General features: G+C 43.1%; 1 protein-coding gene across 1 annotated transcript in view; it reads right to left on the bottom strand.

Moving 5' to 3' along the window:
• The window catches only part of LOC123972807, a 152,489-nt gene that overhangs the window by 4,255 nt on the left and 125,526 nt on the right, over window positions 1-22,708 (bottom strand). The window contains exon 17 of the mRNA XM_046052500.1: window positions 8,368-8,799. Within this exon, the coding sequence (XP_045908456.1) occupies window positions 8,368-8,799 (432 nt within the window). The remainder of the gene's footprint in view (window positions 1-8,367; window positions 8,800-22,708) is intronic.

The following is a 22,708-nucleotide window of genomic DNA, read 5'->3' on the forward strand; positions in this document are numbered from 1 at the left end:
CAGAGCGTTTGCTGTCAGGGCCCCGAGGCTCTGGAACAGCCTGCCCGAGGAAATCAGGTCGGCTGAGTCAGTGAACTCTTTTAAGGCCCTTCTTAAAACATACTTTTATAGGAGAGCTTTTCCCGATCTTATTTGACTTTATTTTATCCCTTTTATTTTATTGTATTTTACTAATTTTATATTAAATTTTCATGCTCTTATCTTTTTTTTGTATTATTCTTTACACTTGTTAAAGCACTTTGTAACTTGTTTTTGAAAAGTGCTCTACAAATAAGGATTATTATTATTATTATTATTATTTTTGGATGCATTGCAGCTCTTCTGGTGTAGAATGGCTGCTCCAGCAGCAGCTAAGTAGACGGACTCAGTGGACTTTTGGAGTGAGTCCGGGGTCATGTAAAGTTGATTTAAATGACTTGGTAGCAGGTGGGCCCGTGATGAAGCTCCGCCCCCAATGTGCTGAGAGTCTATCTATGCCCCCGGTCAATCTGCGTTTTTTTTTTCCATAAATTTTTACTTTTGTGTATTTACGTACAATTTTACATAAATGCCCGTAAATCAAAATTGGCTTAAGATATTGTAACCAAACTTGACGCGTCTGTTCAGATGCTCCATCCGAGCTTCACTGAGCAGTCCTGCAGTCACTGACCAGTTCTTCCAATAGGGGGCGCTACACTTGCAAAAAGTTTTTTACCTCGTACAGGGGTGGAAATGAACTTTTTGGCTCACCTGCCAAGGTGACTGGTATGAAAAAATCCACTGGTCAATCATAATAAATTGCCTTTTGTGTCAGATATACATTTGTTTCCATCCTTTTAATTGAGATAATAAGGTATGATGTCACTACAAAGTTAAAAAAGAGGCCACAGTGAAATTTGAAACAAAATTATATTATTGCTATTAAATGTACTTAAAACATAACAATAAATTGTTTTATAAACTTTCAAGATGCTTATTAATCATTCAACTTAAACCTTATCACTGCTCGCTCTTGTAAGGCTTTATCACTTTCTATGGTCACCCTCTTCTGGCCTCCTGGATCTGACAGAGACCTGGTGCCACAGGATCACAGGTTTTATGGGATCAACATTTTTATAAAGTCTATGGATCACACTCCTTGATCTCTGGGGAAGACAGCAGGACCATTAGAAGATCTGACAGTGTGTCAGACACTGACTGGACCACCAACTACCATGCTACAACTTTTGTAATTAGCTCCTAACACTAGCAGCTTTCACGCTGCCTTATTTCACAAGGGTATTGCACCAATTTGCCGGCTCGCTGCACTTTATGAAAGGTATGGAGCAGATTTTATCCGCCTCTGAGCAGGGAAATTTGGTGACAGACATGAGACAGAAAGACGGAACGATCGGTTTGTGAAAAGCCACAGCCGACATCCCGCGGCATGCTGCTGATTCCTGTAAAGCCGGACCGCTATGTGAAAGCACACATGATCGCAGGATAAAGGCCTTTTCACATGGGATAAAGCTGCAAACTTTTGTTCAGTATGAAGAAGCGAATGCGACATAAAGCGGATGTTCTTTCCGCACTGATCTCTGTATGAAAGTGGCTACACCCTCACTCTCGCCTCCCACCTGTCCCTTAACACCCACCCTTTTAACAATCTATGCCAATCAAACACGAAAAGAACATACAACAACCAATGAATGCCTCTAATGCGTGTGTTACACGATTTGAGATACCTTGGTACATCGGGGACCAATTTAAGTGTCATACAACCAACAAGAATGCCGGCCCTGTCTGCTGCTGATTATCAGTCAAATAGAAATTATATGCTGAATATTTTTACCCGCCAATGTGGCGTGTAGCCTTCAGACATTTGGCAGCCAAACAGAAAATCCACCCGCATTTGGCGGTTGTACGATCTCGGGTCCCTACTCAGTTGATGTATAAAATTTGGTAATGATTGTGCAAAGTGGGTGTGACTTATTACAAGATATGTAAATTCCTAGACATTTCTCATTCCTAACTTCAAAAAAATCTAAGAAAATCATCCGTATGTCCTAGAGAGCTGAAATATTTTGAGCACATCCACTAACGTTGGCCTCACTGCAATCCATGGTCAATTCAGAAGTCAGTCACACAATACTAATTCATTTAACATCTATATCTCCAGAAGTCTTTCTTCAAACGCTACCAAACTTGACAGTCATACTCCAGATGGCTGATATCAAGTGTTTCAAAGGGTTTTCAGATCGATCAAACAGTGAGTCGGCAGTGATATTCCGTATCTTGTACAGTATGCACAACATTTTCTTTTTAACTCAGTTTTGGTCAAATGCCACCAAAATAATTGACAAACACACCCAAAACTGGCAGAATGATGTGTAATTTATTTCAAAATTTTATTGACAGTTGTAAGCATTTAAGTTTAAACTGACAAAACTATCCGGGTCTGCTACATGTGACGTCACTACCTCAACTTGTGAGGTAGGTGTGTGAAAACAGTCCCTCACTAGTAGCTCAGTCAGTAAGTCACCTACTGTGGAGATCTGAAATTCCAGGGTTCAAATCCGCAGGTGACCGAGGCAGACTTGCTGACAACGGGGGTCTTCAGATCATAGCAAGTCTAAGGCCTAGTCCACACAGGTATTTTTATAACCGGAGTTTTCCCTCCTTTGTTTAAAAAAAAAAATCTCCGTCCACATGAAAACGCAAAAACACGCTATCAAGTGCTGTCAAGAGCATGCCAAACCACCTGGCACGATATGACCCTAATCGTAAAGCCACGTCGGCCAATCAGAGCCTAATAAAATTGTAGACAAAGCAGGCAGTGGCGCACAATCTGAAATCAAACAAAGCAGATAACAGCGTACACTCTGACGTCGCAAGGCAAAACCCCCGGCTTTACTGTCTACACGACAACACTGCAACCGGCGTTTCTGAAAATCCTCAACATGGCAGGGGTTTTCAAGAATGCTCGGTTTCAGTGACTTGATACTGTCACAATAAGTGGTGTGGTGAGGCAGGTTGGAGGACCCAAACGCAGGACGCAAGTCAGAGGAGGTACGGTTCAAAAAGGTGATTTATTTAACAAACAAAAAGCGAGCACACTTACAGAGTGGCTGATTGACTGAGTCCAAAAACAAAGGCTGTCCAACAGAAATCCAAAAGGGTGAAAACCAAAATCCAAAACGAGCAGGGAAACACGGAGACATGACGAGTGAGGCTGACAACACAAGAAACACACACTGCAACGGGAGCAACACAGGTGAAAGACATGAGGCTAACGAGGCACAGGCAGGGAGAGAGCGAGCAGGGGAAAGCAGAGGCAGACATGCAGAGGGATCACTGGGGTAACAGACATGACAAGGGTTACCGAACACTAGACGACAGACAAGACAGAGACGGACATGAGTGAACACCAACACACAACAGACTATATAACTGATACTGGACACAGAACGAGGAGCTAAGACACAGAATACAGAGCAGACTAAACTAAAATAATGCAGACGAGGAACAAGAAGTAAATACTAAAACATAACCGAGGCACAGGACTGGGAACAAAGACAAAGAACTGAAACACAGGCCCAAGAGCCAAGATAAAAGACGAGACATAAACTACTAAGGACAAGGAACGAGAGAAACAGGCAAATAGACATACGAAACAAATGGCAAAAACTCAAACTCACAAGGAAGAAACTACAACTCATAACAGATACTGCGTTTCCGTGTGGAGGAACGACTGAACCTCGTAAAAAAAGTCCCAGTTATGAAAATACCCGTGTTCGTGTAGACAGGGCCTAATTTCTCTATTTTATTTGGATCCTGTGACACTTTCTTCTAATTTTTCTCTGCTTAAAAGTGTTAATGCAGCTTAAACTTTAAATCTTGGAGACACAAAATGTCGCAGGTGGGTTGAACATTTCACACAGTAGATACATTTACCACCCACTTTGTTAGGTACGGCTGTTTAATTGCTTGTTAACACAAATAGCTAATCAGCCAATCACATGGCAGCAACTCAATGCATTTAGGCATGTAGACGTGGTCAAGACAACTTGCTGAAGTTCAAAATGAGCCACAGAATAGGGAAGAAAGGGTATTTAAATGACTCTGAATGTAGTATGATCATTGGTGCCAGACGGGCTGGTCTGAGTATCTGACCAGTCAGAGAATGGTCTGAATAAGAGAATATATCCAGTGAGCGGCAGATGTGTGAACGAAAATGCCTTGTTGATGTCAGAGGAGAATGGGCAGACTGGTTCGAGATGACAGAAGGGCAACAGTAACTCAAATAACTTGTTACAACTAAGGTATGCAGAATACCATCTCTGAAAGACACGTCAAACCTTGAAGCAGATGGGCTACAGCAACAGAAGACCACATCGATCACCCCTAACCCAAACAGGAAACTAAGGCTACAATTTGCACAGGCTCACCAAAACTGGACAATAGAAGAAGGAAAAACGTCGCCTGGTCTGATGTGTCTCAATTTCAGCTATGACATTCAGATGGTAGGGTCAGAATATGGAGCAAACAGCATGAAAGCATGGATCCATCCTGCCTTGCATCAACAATTCAGGCTGGTGGTGTAATGGTGTGGGAGATTTTTCTTGGCACACTTTGGGCCCCTTAGTACCAACTGAACATCTTTTAAAGGCGACAGTCTACCTGAGTATTGTTGCTGCTGACCATGTCCATCCCTTTATGACCACAGTGAACCCATCTTCTGATGGCTACTTCCATGAGGCACCATGTCACAAAGCTCAAATCATCTGAATGAGTTCACTGTACTCCAGTGGCCTCCACAGTCATCAGATCTCAATCCAATAGAGCACCTTTGGGATGTGTTGGAACGGGAGATTCTCATCATGGATGTGCAGCGGACAAATCTGCAGCAAGTGGTGATGCTATCATGTCAATATGCCAATGTGTCTGAGGAATGTTTCCAACACCTTGTTGAAAGTATGCAACGAAGAATTAAGGCAGAACGCAAAAGGTGGTCCAACGCGGTACTAGCAAGGTGTACCTAATAAAGTGGCCAGTAAGTGTCTAATGACACTTTCTGATCTCAAGGTGATGTTGTAAAAATCAAGTTTGCGTTTCCCCAATTATCTCAAAGTCCAAATTCTTTCATAACTTTAATCTCTTAAATCATCTGCTCTGTTCTTCTCTGAAAATGTCAAATGTTGCTTTCCTGTAACTTGCTTGGATCACGATCATTGCCGCTTGTGGCTATATTTAGGATTAGGGCTGAAACAATTAATCAATTAAATTGATTTAATTGATTTAATTGATTACTAAAATGCATCGATGCAAATTGTTTGCATCGAGGCTTCGTTTAATCCATGTAACTATATAGCACACTGTTTCACACAGACATTTATTACTGTTGCACATCGCGCTTCGAACACGACGTGATTATGATGCTGCTGTTTCCAAAGTGTAGGAAGAGAGAGAAAATAGCGAGGGACGAAGAAGAAAGTGTCCAAGTATGGCATTATTTCAAGCTAAAAGAAAACAACAACTCTGTAATTTTACAATCCGTCCACCATAAAACAAAACTTATTTCGCCTCAGCAACAGCACGACGGCACCTGATCAGGTTGGGCCGTGAGTTTGGGTTGTAACATCATAGTCATGAGTTAACTGGGTGTGGGGAGCTGCATCTTAATATAACTTGTATAGCACTTGGGTGAGGCTGCCGCCACCAAGCAAAAGTTACTTCTTAAACAATGCATCGTTGAATTGATGAAATAATCCGTAGAAGCTTCGAGTACTAAAATCATCGTTAGCTGCAGCCCTATTTAGGATTTCTAGTGGTTTACAGATCACATCATGATGACATGTGGTTCCTTTTAATATTGATAATAAGCCACTTGATCAAAACCCTCTCATTCACTCCTCTTAATCATTCATCGTTCAAACATCCTGCTCAGTTACAGCTCTTTTCCTTGCTATATTTGAGTCAGGGGAGCCAATAAATGAGCACCAATCCAGAGCTGCAGTCCCTATTCATCCAACTTCAACTGATCCCACAAGGTGCGGACAACTCGGCATAACACCAGTGAAGCTGGGGTTCTGTCTCTTTAGCAAGTGTTCCTCTTCGCCCAGTACACATAGGGCCTTTCTCATTTCCCCAATTTCTGCCTCCTCGACTCCTTGCCATGCCATCTTGAAGGACATTTCAATTCTTAAAATGTACATGGAGGTGCGAGGATCGAGGAGGCTTGCTGGAGGAGCTATTAGCGAGGATTGTAAAAATGAACATTAAATAGCGTCTGGATGACACTATGCACATTTACGCACAAGCCACAGCAACATAAAATAATAATGAAAAATCTCCTGACACGCCGACAGGATCGGTCAATATCTGATGTTAATTCATGTTCTCTGTTCTTCTTCACATCCAAAAGGTCTCACACAGTCCAGTTTCATACAGAGATCATACTGATCATGGATTATAGTAGCATTGTATAGTTGACCGACAGCAGCCTTTCTAATCATCAAATCGTTAAAGAAAACACTTGTGCATCACAAGAAAGAAATCACCTGGAAAGCTACAGGGACCAGCGGAGGTGGGGTAAAATGTCCATGCAGATGCTGGTCTCTAAATCTGAAACAATAATTAGTTGGTGGGGGACGGGTGGATGATTTATGCGTATAGGCCTATATGGGTTCCACTAATGTCCAAATTGATTCCGCATCACACCAATTCAGCTGCTATAATCGTGACAAAACAGATTAGAGAGCTGCTGAAGTCAAATTATTGGGCTGTAATATCAATCAGAGTATTCAGACCTGATCTGTTTCATGTTATAATAGTAGTGCCCATGTAGTCTGCACATGTCATTCCAACAGTAGAGTCCTGTGGTGACAGTTTTAATTGGGGCTACATGAGATAAATGTACCTATGTCATTTTGTAAAGGGACTAATGATGAAACGAGGTGAGCATTTAATCAGGCTGAGGGCTGAAATTATCTCTTTTCAGGCATAAGGCGCACCGCAAAAAAGTAGGTCTACTGTGTAGCCTAGTGAATGATTGAGCTGCTGTAATCTGTGACTGTTTTCAACAGATACTATAATGTTTATGATTATGATTGTGAAGAAATTATCTGTAGCCTTTAGTGCTGACAGCTGGTCTGCTGCTCTGAAAGAGGTCACAGCTCAAACAGTGGACAGATGATACAGCTGTGCAACAGGTCATGTTTAATAGACGTCGCTTTAAAATGACGGCTGCGAGGAAAGGACATCTCATTTCTTCCTCGTTTCCTTGACTCCTCTCTCCTCGCGTCTCCTCCTCGACTCCTCGAGCTCGCATCTCGGGTGGGAGTGACTGAGATGCGCCTTGAGGATCGAGGAATCAAAGAAGCACAAATTTGGGAAATGAGAAAGGCCCATATACACGCTTTGCCTACACATGTGCACTGATGACCCAGGGTTAAGTTTACAATTTTGGATTTATTCACGCACTTTAAAAACATTTATTGAAAGTTTTATTCTGTTTATATGTTTATTTACAGCATTAAACATTGAAATGTATATTATTATAGGCTGAATATAAACTTATTGAGAGAAAACTGGTAGTTCTATGTAAAATCAGACATTGAGCTCACTATCGCCAAAATAGCATGATCCTTGTTTCAGTTCAAAACTTCGACTGTGAGATTGACAGTCGAATCAGGCTCCGTCCATCAAATGTTCAACTATTCAGGGTCAGCCCTAACTAACACACTGATGTACTTAGAGGGGAAACATCTTTTAATGCAGGAAACTACTGCTTCATCCCTGAGATTGGTCCTGAAGAAGAACTGAACTCCTCATCATCAACACAATGGTGATGGTCTCTGTTGCTGACATTGCTGGAGCTTGTTGGATCACATCATTATAGCTGAGTCTCTGTTTCCTTTTTACTGAGTCCATAGATGACTGATGAAAACAGCCTCAAAGGAACAAACTTGTTGCTCGATGGAGGAAACACGTATGAGCTCATGGGAGATGAGCAGGAATCTGTGGGAGTGTTGCTAGGGGGGTTTGATCTGCACAGAACTCTGGGAAATGTAGGAATAAAGTGGTGGTGCATAGATAAGATGCTTGCCTTTGGTGTGAGAGACCTAGGTTCAATTCCCCCTGTGAGACATCCACCATTGTGTCCCTGAGCAAGACACTTAACCCCTAGAGGCGTGTGACCTCTGACATGTATAGCAATTGTAAGTCGCTTTGGATAAAAGCGTCAGCTAAATGATAAACACATGCGTGGAATAAAACAGCATGTCATCTATAAAACTAAACACTTTATTTTATGTGGACTGCTCACCTGAACACTTTACCTTCACCTTCAAACTAACAGTGAGTTTCCAGAAATGTCCACTGAAGTCATGTGAAGTACAATTCATTTACCTGAGCTGTGAGATATAAGGCAGACACTGTAGGAAACTCCTCACTTCACTCTCTTCATCTGAGCAGCCCGTCAGCACCACTGGTTTCTTATCTGGTTGGAGTTTCAGCACTTCCAGGAGGATGGAGGTCTTTCTCTCTGAGAGGTTTATGGACCAGACTGCAGGAGCTGACTGGAAAACTGACTGTAATGATGGAAGGACCCTCAAGCCTGTTTTAGTCTCATAGTCCTTCAGGTGGGAGCACAGATCCAGCAGGAAACCACTCTGATAATTTTCATCATCCATGTATCTAAGAGGGAATGTTTGATATCTGCACACTGATGATAACAGCTCCAGTATCTTCTCTCCTGTCTGCTGTTCTCTCTCTGCTGCTGCACAGAACAGATTCCCAAGGAACTTGACTGCATCTGAGCCTCTAAACCGCGGAGAGAATCTGGAACGAGAATTGAACATTTTGTTATGATCTGATGTCAACAGCAGAAAAAGAGCCATGCATTACTGATATGGAGTTTATCTGCTGAAAGCCTACAAATACCTGCTGTTGAGCAGAATACAGTAAAATCAATCAACCTAAAACTCCAAGTAACAATGATTTTAACAGGGATATATGAATTTTAGAAAACTGTTAAATTCTTGAAAAAATGTTGAAGGGAGCAGGAAAGCTCAAGCTGTTCTAACTCCAAAGTCGTCACATATGGACAGATTGTCAAGACCCCTTGGTGTGAGTTTTTCCACCATTACGAAGCCTTTCAGCATCATAGTTGAACACTAAAAGCAGCTGCCTAGTATGAATAACAGAAGAGTTCAGGTAAGCTTGGGGTGGATGGATCAGACTCCTGCCTTTCAACCACGAGACTGGTGTTTGCTTCCTGTATGAAACAAAAATTCAACATCCATCGTCAACCGCTTATCCTGCGTACAGGGTCGCGGGGGGCTGGAGCCAATCCCAGCTTACATCTGGCGAAAGGCCGGCCGGGTACACCCTGGACAGGTCGTCAGTCCATCGCAGGGCCACATATAGACAAACAACCACTCTCACTTTCACAGCTAAGGACAATTTTGGATACACCAATCATCCCAGCCTGCTTGTCTTTGGATGGTGGGAGGAAGCCGGAGCACCCGGAGACATGGGGAGAACATCCAAATTCCACACAGAAAGGCCTGGAACGCAGTCACGCAGTGTTTGTTTGTTTACAGCAATCATACAGACTATGCTTCACACCTCGCCAAAATGATGGCTGCAGTCAGTGGTCTCCCCCACCCTGGGAGATCATTTGCAGATGGAGGTGAACACTTTTTTTAATGTTGGTGTTATGTTTGGCTGCATCGTGAGGACTGATGATGAGGCGGATGGAGAGTAGCGATTGTGTGAGAACTGTCCTGCTTTATTTCCAGACATTTTTAATTTACACAGTCCATATGTGCAGGTGGTGAAGATGTGCCGGGTGAGTCGAGGTGAGAATGTAGATCTATTTGTGCGCCACCGTGGCGTCTCAGTGCGCTCTGTGCGCCTGACAGCACAGTCTGTTCACTGCAGCTTTTGTACACACGAAAACTAAATATGCACGGAGGATGTTATTAAAAACTACTGATGCTCTCTTTTGCAATTCTTTAATGCTATTCGATGTTATGAAATATTGAGCGGACATTCATTTACAATCTGAGTTGGCACTTCGCCACAATTGAAAGGTGCAGTATGGAATCGTTATGGCTCACTAGCGCGAGCACAAATAACACTGCTTGTTTGAATTTTTATATGATAAACGTGATATGAAGTGAAATTAAATATGTGAGAGCCGTTTTATTTTGATATTAAACCACTACATAGCCTACATGATCAAACTTTTATTGTGTATTAACGGACATAATTAGGTTTTTGATTGACTACTTCATTGACATCTGCACAGTAACTGAAGTGGAAACACTTTTTTGAAACATTTGGTGAGCTTTGGCACTTTGGAGTTCACTAAAAGAGTCGGACAAAAGTTTGTGGAGGGTCTGCACATTCTCACGGCAGCTCAAGAGTTTGCACCACGGCCTGCGCATTCTCACGTCACATTCATTTTTATACGTCCCATGTGTGCGTGAAAACCAGCGTACTTTTTGTGCGTAGGCAGGCCCCTGGGGTCTCATTTATAAACGCCACGTACGTACAAAACAGGTGGAAATGTGCGTACGCCACTTCCCAAGCAAAGGTTGTGATCTATAAAAAACAAACTTGACATAGAAATGTGCGGTCCGGTAAGTAAACTCTGAACCATGCGTACGCACATAAATAGGAGAAATGAGAAACAGCGACTCACATGGCAGAAGGATGAAACTTTTTGAAATGAACAGGCTTAAAGCCTTTCTAAATAATCAGACACTTGTTTGATTGATTTTCCCTGAAGTGTGCAAAAAAAACCATAATTTCAGATAATTTGCTTTCTCACATGCGCCACATTTTAAGTTGATTGTGATTTATAAAGGGAACCTGCTTACAAGTGTGCGTACCGCACGGCTTTATAAGTCTGAATATTTCTTGGCGTACGCCATTTTTGGCTTTTGGGCGCACGTACACTGAGGTTTCTACGCACAGTTTTATAAATGAGACCCCAGAGGAGGAGGGTGGGAGGAGCATGTTAGCCAAGCTGACATCAATCCTGGACAACACCTCTCAGCCCCTGCAGGAGACTGTGAGGTCTCTGAGCAGCTCCTTCAGCATCAGACTGCTGCAACACATTAAAAGAAGGAGCAGCTCCTTCATCCCAGCAGCTGTCACACTCTCCAACACAGCAATGACATAATGTTTGCGTCTCTGGAACATCAGCAAACACTTATCAGTCACTTTATACACTCTAAAAACTAATTCTGGGGACCTTTAGTTATTACTTAAATATATATATTGTTGTGAAATACAAAAATCTTCAAAAAGTTCTGAGATACTGTTAGACTTTTTACTTGTAACTGTTATTTTATTGAGCTTAGATGACACACAAATTATGCCTATTGATTCAATACACTATCATGACTTCTCAGAGTTTAACATTTTCAGTTAATCAAAAAATAATTAAATTTTAGTTATGTTAATGCAAAATACAATTTGATGACGTGTAAACAGCCCACAGTTTCCCTCTCTTTTATGTGTGGGCATGTTCAAGGCCAGACGAGTGACCAAAGGGCCACAGCTGAAACTCATTGAAGTGTAACATGGTGAATGGTAAGTAATTTTATGCTTAATTACACATATTTGCATTCGCTCAGGATTTTTGTTGGTGATAGCCTATAAACCCGAACACACTGCTTACTCAAAAGAAGTTCAGCAATCAAAACCAACTAATAAGTACACCATACACTAAAAACCAAGTCTTCTTAACAAGTTGTTATTTTAATCATGTGTGTTTCATCGTTTTTGAGTGATGATGGATTTCTAAATCAAACCCTTCGAGTGTTGAGACGCACGCTGATTGTGACGTCATTAACGGCCAAACAGGAGACTATTTTGCAAGAATCAGTATTTATTCGCAGCGCTGTGAAAGAAATGTTTGTCTTCTTTAATTTCTATTTTACAACTGTGTGTGCTCTGGGAGGACCGCTTCAGGATGTGGAGGCAGTCTGGCGCGTTACTTTTATGCTAACGTTAAACGTAATCACATTTGGGCTCTGTTGTCAGGCGCAGTTATATTTACAGAAAGGCTAATGCTAGAAGTAAGCTGGCTCACAGTGAGGTAACGTTAACTTTGCACTGTTGTGAAATGCCGTCAGTTAACTCACGTTAGTTAATGTTATATTGTGGAGACAGTCAACCTCTGCATTTGTTTATAAGCTGTTCCTGAAATAGTGTTGATGCATGGCTAAAAGTTTAATGTTATTAGCTGTAAACCTAATGATTCCCCTCAGCCCTTCTGTTGCAGAGACTAGTTGCCTCGTCTGAAGTAGCTGTGACGTTAATATGTATTAGTAAAGGAGTATTTGTTCATTTTGATGTTTGTGGTAACGTTACGTTGACATGAGTTGCATTATTACACAAAAGAGTGTGTGTTTTTTAGCATTGTCTCAGATATTAATGGGATGGACAAAATAACAGAAGTACCTGTCCATGTGATAACTACAAATTACAAGCACCACAACTGCAGTTTCCAAAATGATCATACAGTGGAATCAACAACTCCCCAAAACAGTTTCATCCAAAACTGAACATTATCATTGTTATGGAGAATTTATGGTAGGAATGTTGTAATACATCTAGCTAAAAAGTAATGCAGTAACTATTGAACTGGTAACTTACTCTTACAGACTAAATACATTTCTCACAACATTAAACTATTCCAGTATCACATGTTTGTGAGAATGTACACAACATGGCCATTATTTTGTAAACTAATAAAAAAAAATTGGTGTTCATATATTGTGTGCCCATTAAGGACTATAGAGAGTGCTGCTGAAGGGATTTCATAATGTCCATAATCACCTGACTTGCGAAAGCAGCTCTTGTATCGGTGAGTAAGTGAAATGATAAAATACAGTATTTTTAAAAAATCAGCAATTGATGATGTTCTTGTTGACTGAACTAATGGGAATTCTTCATGTATTTTATCTGCTCCTGCAGGATTAAGTATTGAGTGACACCATAGCTATCCAAGGTATGTTTTCAATTTGCACATCTCTGCATAAGTGTTAGTATATTTCGTTTGAATTATTGAAGATTATGTAGACTTGATGCATTTTATACTGCATAGATTTGAAAGACTTGAGTTAAAGGATTTAAAGGAACATATGGGCTTCATTTGAACTTACTAGGATGCTTCCTTATTAAAAGAAAATTCCCTTAGTTTTAACAACATTAATCTACATACATTTATGTGTTTGTGTTTGAATGTCTGCTGGTGTTTTCTGAGTTCCATCGTCATCATGACTAATGTTGAATCTATGGAGCCAATTCAACTGTGATCTTGATACCACAGCTGATTGTGGGCAAGACAGCAGAGGCACTGCGGAGATCCTAGGATTTAGGTGAGTGTAAGATTAATTTTGCCATAGCCACAATGTAGATCACATAATGTGTGGTCATTACAGATTAGGACATATCATCATTGTTCTGAATTTATGATGATTATGATGACATCTACTTTCAATGGTCATTTCACATTTGCACAGTTGTGTCATTTTTTTTGCTTTGTTTTCCAGTAGCACTTTAAAAGTTATTACAAGCCTATTTTAAATGGCTATTCTTAGGCTGCACTGAACACATAATACAAAACAGAGAATCCTCATTTTTTTCTTGTCCAAGGGACCAATGCAATCGATGATTGCAGGATGATCCCTGTAGGGTCTACTGACAGCTGCAGAGGAACATACATAGAGAGATGTAGTGTAGGCCTCCTCCACACGCAGATCCATCCAGAAGTTGTTAACATGGAATCTGGGCTAAAGAGGTTCAAAATGTAGGCAGTGTTTTTTTGGCTATAAAACTTACTGCTGACAAACCACGTGTAAGTGTTTTTTTCCCTGTATGATAAAGCGAGAGAAAATCAGAAAGAGGTGGTGTGAGCTGTTGTGTGTGTGTGCAGGGTTGAGGGCTGAAGTGTGGGTGCTCGTGCGAATATCAAAATAACCAAATCTAAAACCGTAAACCTATCGAGTGAATAACTAGAATACTGGGGTCCAGCCCTACTGCACTGGCTTCCAAATATCTTTTGTCATGTTGTAAGTCTTGTCTTATAGGTAGTTGCAGCTGGATGGATTTATTATTGTTATTGCTGTTGTTGCTAATAATAGCATTATTATTCTTTTAGAATTACATTGGTACAACTGTTACACTATAATAACATTTGTATAATGATAATTATTTTGATTATCAATCTAGAAACATGATGTACACATGAGACGCATTCTGGCCCTTCGTGCTCTCCCAGCGGACCTGCAAGAGGATTACTGATTTCTTGAAAACCCGCAATGTAAATCCTCAGTATACTCGCACATAATGTCAATATCAATGAAATGTACTATGGCAAACCAACTTTAATGCCTCTTCCAGCATTTGACAGACTGACAGACTTCATTTCGTAAAAAACTTGGTAGCCTATTACATTACAAATTGCCGGAGATATTTTAAGTATTTTAAGTAATTTTAAGTAAGGCCAGGTAAAGCAGCAGTCAACACAGGGTGCAGATGTTGGTTTCGGTTAATTTGAAAGGCTGTCATTAACAAGCTGGCAGATTTAGATTACAATCACGATGCTGGCTCAACATTGTGATGTCTGTCATCGTATCGATCCAACCCTAATTCATAGATTTTTTTCTTCTAGTCTATCTCAATAAAATGCTAAAATGTGATTTGTACAGTAAGAGTTATTGGTGCTTTCAGTTTGTGGGGGGCACTGATGAAGCAGTGCATGACTTGCAACCTGTCTTTGAAAATTATCCTCATAATTGGATTGTTTGTATTTTGCAGTGCAAAGATGAACCAGATATTGCTGACACGCCTGTGGCTCCCCTCACTGTGGTCACTGACGACGCCCCTGCTGCGGTCCACTTCAACCCTGAGGGCGTTTCTGTTGTAGTCAAAGAGGAAATTGTGACTATCCAAATAAACTTACACATTCACCTTTTTTCAGAAAATAATAATGTCTTGATGATAGCAAACCACTGAAGCTGTGCCTAAAAGTACTTGTTGAAAGAAGTTTGAATGCACACATGTACATAAACAGTTTGTTTCTGTGAAATATAGAAATGGCAGGAGATGTAACAAGTTTTGATAACGATTGTTCAATAAAGAAAATTTGACTTGTAATAATAATGTTATGGGGTGCACAGAGTTCAGGTGGCCGTCCCGGAGTACGGCCCTGGAGGCCGAATCCTCCCTGAAGGCCGGCGGCGAAGGCGAGACCTCTCTGGAGGCCGGGCAGGGGGCCGGCGGCGAAGGCGAGACCTCTCCAAAGGTCTCAGCAGGGGTTGTAGACGACGGAAGGGGCCCACCAGAGGCCGAAGAAGGCGAGGCTTCTCCAAAGGTCGGGCCGGGGAGTGGCGTAGGGAGCCTGGGGTCTCCAGTGGCAGAGCAGGGCTGAGGACCACGGACGAGACACGAGGAGCTGAGTCGGTCTGCCCACCAACTGGACAGCTGGGCTGGGGACCTCCGTCTTTTCACTCTCTGGCTCCAAAGGTAAGTCCAGCAGAAAGGCAGCCAGAGAGCTGGAAGTCCATGAATCCCCAACCAACCTGAAAGTTAGAGCCGACTTGGAGGGGGATGGAGCAGGCAGGGGGCTGGCCGCTGGAGCGCTAGCAGGCCGGGAAACAGGCAGGGGGCTAGCCGCTGGAGCGCTAGCAGGCCGGGAAACAGGCAGGGGGCTAGCCGCTGGAGCGCTAGCATGCCGGGAAACAGGCAGGGGGCTAGCCGCTGGAGCGCTAGCATGCCGGGAAACAGGCAGGGGGCTAGCCGCTGGAGCGCTTGCAGGCCGGGAAACAGGCAGGGGGCTAGCCGCTGGAGCGCTAGCAGGCTGAACTGCACTAGAGGACTCTAGAGAGGTTGACATGACAGTCTTGAGAGAGTCCATTTGAGCCAGTAGTTTAGCCACACCCGGAGTCTTGAGGAAACCTGGGATCCTCGCTAGACTCTCTTCAAAAGAGGCTATAGCCCTCAGTCTGATGCCATAGTCCTCAAAGGTACTCAAAGAGAGCGAGAGTTTGTCCATGGCATAGCTCGCCTCGCTAAATTCCTCTTGAGACAAGGGATTGTCCGCTGGGTCCATCGCTGGTCGGTTCATTCTGTTACGTTCAGTGGTGGTTATGGCAGAGTTGAGCAAGTTGGAGGACCCAAACGTAAACCCAATGGTGCAGGGAAACACGACGAGTAGGCAGACAACGAGGGATCATAACACACATAGAAAGTAATGAACTGACAAAGACAAGACAGAGACACCAGGTATATATACACACACAGGGAGTAACGAGTAGGGCAGGAGCAACACAGGTGACAGAGATCAGGGTTAACGAGGGACAGGCAGGCAGAGAGAGAGAAGGGGAAAACAAAGACAGACATGCAGAGGGATCACTGGGGTAACAGACACAAAATAGACCAGAGTGAACACTTAACACTAAGGTACAGGACTGAGAACAAGCACAAAGAACTAAAACGCAGGAACAAGAGTTAAGGCAGTGACTAAGAAACAACAACTAGACAACCAAACTTCAAACCAAAGCCATATCAAATCAACGCAGGACTATGAGCTAGAACACCAGACAAGACAAACACCAAGGACAAGGAAACCACAAGAACAGGTAAACAGAAGGACACCAGAAACATATGGCAAAAACTCAAACCCACAGGGAAAAACAATTCATGACAGTTTTTTATTTTTAATTAGATGTTATTCTGTTGTTTTTATTTTAACTGATTGCCTTATTTTAGTTTTAGTACTGCTTACTTATTTGGGTTTACAGTGTACTGTAACCGAATACCGAAATCTGGAAGTCTTTACTCTTTGAGCAGTGTTGATAGTATAGTCTGTGTGCCGAGGTGAAGTTAGCTAGTAGCTGTAGCCTGTCACTGATTGAGTAGGCTTAAATGCGGGAGTAATAGGTGGCCAGGTAGCCAGGGAAAACGTCTTTGAAAGTTAACTTAATATGGGATTAACTATTAGCCTTTATTATTAAGTTCATGTTACTTAGAAATGAAATTTGATTGGGAGGAACGGCCCCCCTGATCTGAACCCGAGTGGGTGTTTGTTGTTAGACTTCTGTGCTAGTCATGGATTGTCTATAAAGAACACCATGTTCGAGCATAAGGATGCTCATAAGTGTACATGGTACCAGAGCACCCTAGGCCGAAGATCAATGATCGATTTTGTAATCGTTTCATCTGATTTGAGGCTGCATGTTTCAGACACTCGGGTGAAAAGAGGGGCAGAGCTGTCAACTGATCACCATCTGGTGGTGAGTTGGGTCAGGGGGTGGGGGAAGACTCTGGACAGACCTGGTAAGCCCAAACAGGTAGTGCGGGTGAACTGGGAACGTCTGGAGGAGGCCCCTGTCCGTGAGATCTTCAACTCAAACCTCCGGCGGAGCTTTTCTGGCATCCCTGTGGAGGTTGGGGACATTGAACAGGAGTGGGCAATGTTCAAAACCTCTATTGCTGAAGCGGAAAGCTGTGGTCTCAAGGTCTGAGGTGCCTCAAGGGGCGGTAACCCTCGAACACCGTGGTGGACACCGGTGGTCAGGGAAGCTGTCCGACTGAAGAAGGAGGCCTTCCGAGATGTGTTGTCGGAGGACTCCGGAGGCGGTTGCAAGGTACCGACGGGCCCGAAGGACTGCAGCCTCTGCTGTGGCAGATGGAAAGCAGCGGGTGTGGGAGAAGTTGGGAGAAGACACGGAGAAGGACTTTCGGTCGGCGCCAAAGTGTTTCTGGAGAACTGTCCGCCATCTCAGGAGGGGGAAGCGGGGAACCGTCCAAGCTGTGTACAGTAAGGATGGGACCCTGCTGACCTCAACTAGGGAGGTAATTGGGTGGTGGAAGGAACACTTTGAGGAACTCTTAAATCCGACTGACACGCCCTCTTTAGTAGAGGCAGAGCTCGAGGCTGATGGGGGATTCTCGTCAATTTCCCTGGTGGAAGTCACTGAGGTAGTCAAACAACTCCACAGTGGCAAAGCTCCAGGGATTGAGGAGATCCGCCCAGAAATGCTAGAAGCTTTGGGTGTGGAGGGGCTGTCTTGGATGACACGTCTCTTTAACATTGCGTGGAAGTCGGGTACAGTGCCCAAGGAGTGGCAGACTGGGGTGGTGGTTCCTCTGTTCAAAAAGGGGGACCAGAGAGTGTGTGCCAATTACAGGAGTATCACACTTCTCAGCCTCCCCGGTAAAGTCTATTCCAGGGTGCTGGAACGGAGGGTTTGGCCGATTGTCGAACCTCAGATTGAAGAGGAACAATGCGGTTTTCGTCCCGGTCGTGGAACAACTGGCCAGCTCTTTACTCTCACAAGGATCCTGGAGTGGGCTTGGGAGTATGCCTATCCAGTCTACATGTGCTTTGTAGATCTGGAGAAGGCGTATGACCGGGTCCCCCGGGAGATACTGTGGGAGGTGCTGCGGGAGTGTGGGGTGAGGGGGGCCCTTCTCAGGGCTATCCAATCCCTGTACATCCAAAGCGAGAGCTGTGTCCGAGTACTCTGCCGTAAGTCAGACTCTTTCCAGGTGAGGGTTGGCCTTCGCCAGGGCTGCGCTTTGTCACCTATCCTGTGATATTCATGGACAGGATATCGAGGCGTAGTTGTGGCGAGGAGGGGCTGCGGTTCGGGGGGGCTTGGGATCTCGTCCCTGCTTTTTGCGGATGATGTGGTCCTGATGGCATCATCGGTCCATGACCTTCAGCTCTCACTGGATCGGTTCGCAGCCGAGTGCGAAGCGGTTGGGATGAGGATTAGCACCTCTAAATCTGTGGCCATGGTTCTCAGCAGGAAACCGGTGGAGTGCCAACTCCAGTTAGGGAATGAGTCCTTACCCCAAGTGAAGGAGTTCAAGTACCTCGGGGTCTTGTTCACGAGTGAGGGGAGACTGGAGCAGGAGATTGGCCGGAGCATCGGAGCAGCGGGGGCGGTAATGCACTCGCTTTACCGCACCGTTGTGGCGAAAATAGAGCTGAGCCGTAAGGCAAAGCTCTCGATCTACCGGTCGATCTACCGGTCGCTTTCTTTCATCGCTCCTACCCTCACCTATGGTCATGAAGGCTGGGTTGTGACCGAAAGAACGAGATCGCGGGTACAAGCGGCCGAAATGGGTTTCCTCAGGCGGGTGGCTGGTGTCTCCCTTAGAGATAGGGTGAGAAGCCTGGCCATCCGCGAGGAGCTCAGAGTAGAGCCGCTGCTCCTTTGCGTTGAAAGGAACCAGTTGAGGTGGTTTGGGCATCTGGTAAGGATGCCTCCTGGACGCCTCCCTAAGGTGGTGTTCCAGTCACGTCCAGCTGGGAGAAGGGCCTTGGGGAAGACCCAGGATGGGTGGAGAGATTATATCTCCACACTGGCCTAGGAACGCCTCGGGATCCCCCAGTCAGAGCTGGTTAATGTGGCTCGGGAAAGAGAAGTTTGGGGTTCCCTGCTGGAGCTGCTCCCCCCGCGACCCGATCCCGGATAAGCGGATGAAGATGGTTGGATGGATGGATAGATACTTAGAAATGTGGAATAAAAGCTTACTTAAAAACTTAAATACTTGCATTGATGTTGACAATTATTAAGTTCATGTTACTTAGAAATGCATTTTATTGGACTAAAAGGTAATTCACAATACTCAAAACATTGCTTTGAATTAATGTAATTCTGCCAGCAGTCTTAACTTAAAAATTCTAGTGGAAAACATTGTTGAGCTGCTGTAACAGGTGAATTTCCCCAGCATCTGATCAATAATCTGTTTTATCTTAACTTTAACCTAACCAGGTGGTTTAGGTGTTTAAAACTAACCAAATTGCGCCATTTCACAACATCACCCACTAGTTTTGAAAGGCTGACCAGACAATGAAGATTTATTTTAGCTAACTTGATTGAGGATCTCTACACATTAAAAAGTGCCTCCTGAGAGATTAGAACAAGTCCATATATGACGAATTGGTAGTGAGAACATGTTTCAGGCTACAAAGGTGTATCCTCTCCTCTCTATTAAAGATGATATTATATCCTGGAATACCACTCCTTAACCAACAGGGTGGCTGAAAGGAAACCTTTACCCAAAACATTTATTAATCAGGAATCATATTAATTAATACTTGCATGCAGTGAAATTTATTCTCATAAATAAGGTGAACAGGAGGACAAATTACATTTAAATTGATGCCGTTTTCAATGCGTCAGTCGAGCAAATACTAGTGCATAGTTTCATGTATTGTTATCACATTTCTTTATCGAGCCAAACACTGTGTGCCAGCATGTGGCTGTGATGCGCTGCTTGTAAAAACAACACTATTTTATTGTCATTTACAACAAGTCACAGGCTATTTCTTTTAACTCATGGCCAGCCTTGTTAAGTGAGTGGACTGTTTGTGTAGCCTAAATAAATGTAAATAAATGAATCCTCCGGTTCACAAGCGTTGTGTGAAAGTGTGTTTTTTTACCCACCAAACAACATGTGTCAGCTTCACCAAAAGAAACGTCAGTGTCACTGTTATGACCTGGCTCAAAAGGCCACAACAAAAGGGAGACACACCATGGTAAACGGTTAACATATGTTTAACGAAAATAAGCCAAATCAATATTTACTTCAAATTAACATATGTAAAGTATGAGGTATTTAGTCTGGTTTCAGTAGTGTCTGTGCAGGATGATGGTTGCATGAATGTATGTGTGAAGGTAATATGCAAAAACAAGATAAATACCACAAAGCAATAGTCCAACCACTCATGACCCCACAGGGCGTCACAGTCACACTGAGTAAAATTTTGTTTTGTAGCTTTTCTGTCACAATTTGCCTCCTTTTTTTCCTGCAGTCAGGACATATTAATATTAATGAGGAGCGTTTCACTGACCATTTATAGGCAACTATGGCGTTTGAAGGGTCAGACATGGAGCTCTCTCACATGCGACACATTACAAGTTGTTTGTGATTTATAAAGGGAACATTACTTAGAAGTCTCAATATTTTTGTGTTTTTGTGTAGTTGCGTTTGTGCGATAAAACATTGAAAACTGTTGTTTACAATATATGCTATATTTATAGTCAAATGTATATGCCTGTACATAAATGCATATATAAATATTTCAGTATATAAATATAGCCATAAGCGGCAATGGTCGGGATCCAAGCAAGTTGCGAAAAATGTAACATTTGACATTTTCAGAGGAGAAGAACAGACGCAGACGACTTAAGAGATTAAAGTAATGAAAGAATTTGGACGTTGAGATAATTGCGGAAATGCAAACTTGATTTTTACACCTGACTACTGGGTGAAATGTTCAACCCACATTCAACATTTTGTGTTTCCAAGATTTAAAGTTTAAGCTGCACAAACACTTAAGCAGAGAAAAATAAGAAGAAAGTGTCACGGGATCAAAATAAAATAGACAACTGCTATAATCTGAACACCCCCATTGGCAGAGAGTCTGACTTGGCCACCTGGGGATTTGAACCCTGGACCTGTAGATCTCCAGAGGAGGTGACTCAGTGACTGAGCTACTGGTAAGAGGTTGTTTCCACACACCTTCTGCCAAGTTAAGGTAGTGTAACCACATGTGCCAGACTCGGATAGTTTTGTCAGTTTGAACTTAAAACGCTTACAACTGTCAAGATGTAGGTGAGATAATTCTGAAAAGTAAAAAAGAAAGTGTTGTGAATAGTGTACAAGTTATAGTAAGATACTGAATATCACTGCAGACTCACCGTTTGACCGATCTGAAAATCCTTTGAAACACTTGATCGGACATCTGGATAACGACTGTCGAGTTTGGTAGCGTTTGAAGAAAGACTTGTGGAGATATAGATGTTAATTGAATTAGCATATTCTGAAAAATATAGAGTGACTGACTTCTGAATTGATCATAGGTTGCAGTGAGGCAAACGTTAGTCACATATCAGTGGATGTGTTCAAAAGATTTCAGCTCTCTAGAACGTCCGGATGATTTTCTTAGAATTTTTGAAGTTAGGACAAATATCTAGAAGTTTACATTTCTTGTAATAAGACACACCCACTTTGCGCAATCATTACCAAATTTTATAGGGACCTGAGATCGTACAAACCGAATTTCCGACAAATCCATCCAGGCACTTACAGCCTGTGGATACCCTTAATGGACCTTTGTGAAGACAGCCACAAGATCCAAGAAGAACAAAACTACAGGGGAGGAGGAAAAGAAGGTCAAACGCAACAACATTGTGATTCCATACGTGTCTGGAGTATCAGAGAAACTCAGGAGGATGTTTCAACAAACATAACATCCCTGTGTTTTTTAAACCCAAGAACACACTAAGACAGATGCTGGTACACCCCAAAGACCGCACACCCAAATACAAGAAAAGCAATCTAGTGTATGCGGTCCAATGCAGTGAGGAATGCACAGACCTGTATATTGGGGAGACTAAACAACCACTACACAAACGCATGGCTCAACACAGAAGGGCCGACTCCTCAGGTCAAGACTCTGCAGTCTACTTACATCTGAAGGACAGAGGACACTCGTTTGAGGACCACCAGGTGCACATTTTAGACAGAGAAGATGGATGGTTTGAAAGAGGTGTCAAGGAAGCCATCTACACCAGGGTCGAGAAGCCGTCATTGAACAGGGGAGGGGGTCTACGCCACCACTTATCCCCCACTTACAATGCTGTCCTTTCATCACTTTCCAGGAAACTCAACAAACGTAACCTATTGGCCTCAGGTGAAGATACCA

The sequence above is a fragment of the Micropterus dolomieu genome, linkage group LG01 (assembly GCF_021292245.1).
Source record: "Micropterus dolomieu isolate WLL.071019.BEF.003 ecotype Adirondacks linkage group LG01, ASM2129224v1, whole genome shotgun sequence".
NCBI lineage: Eukaryota > Metazoa > Chordata > Actinopteri > Centrarchiformes > Centrarchidae > Micropterus > Micropterus dolomieu.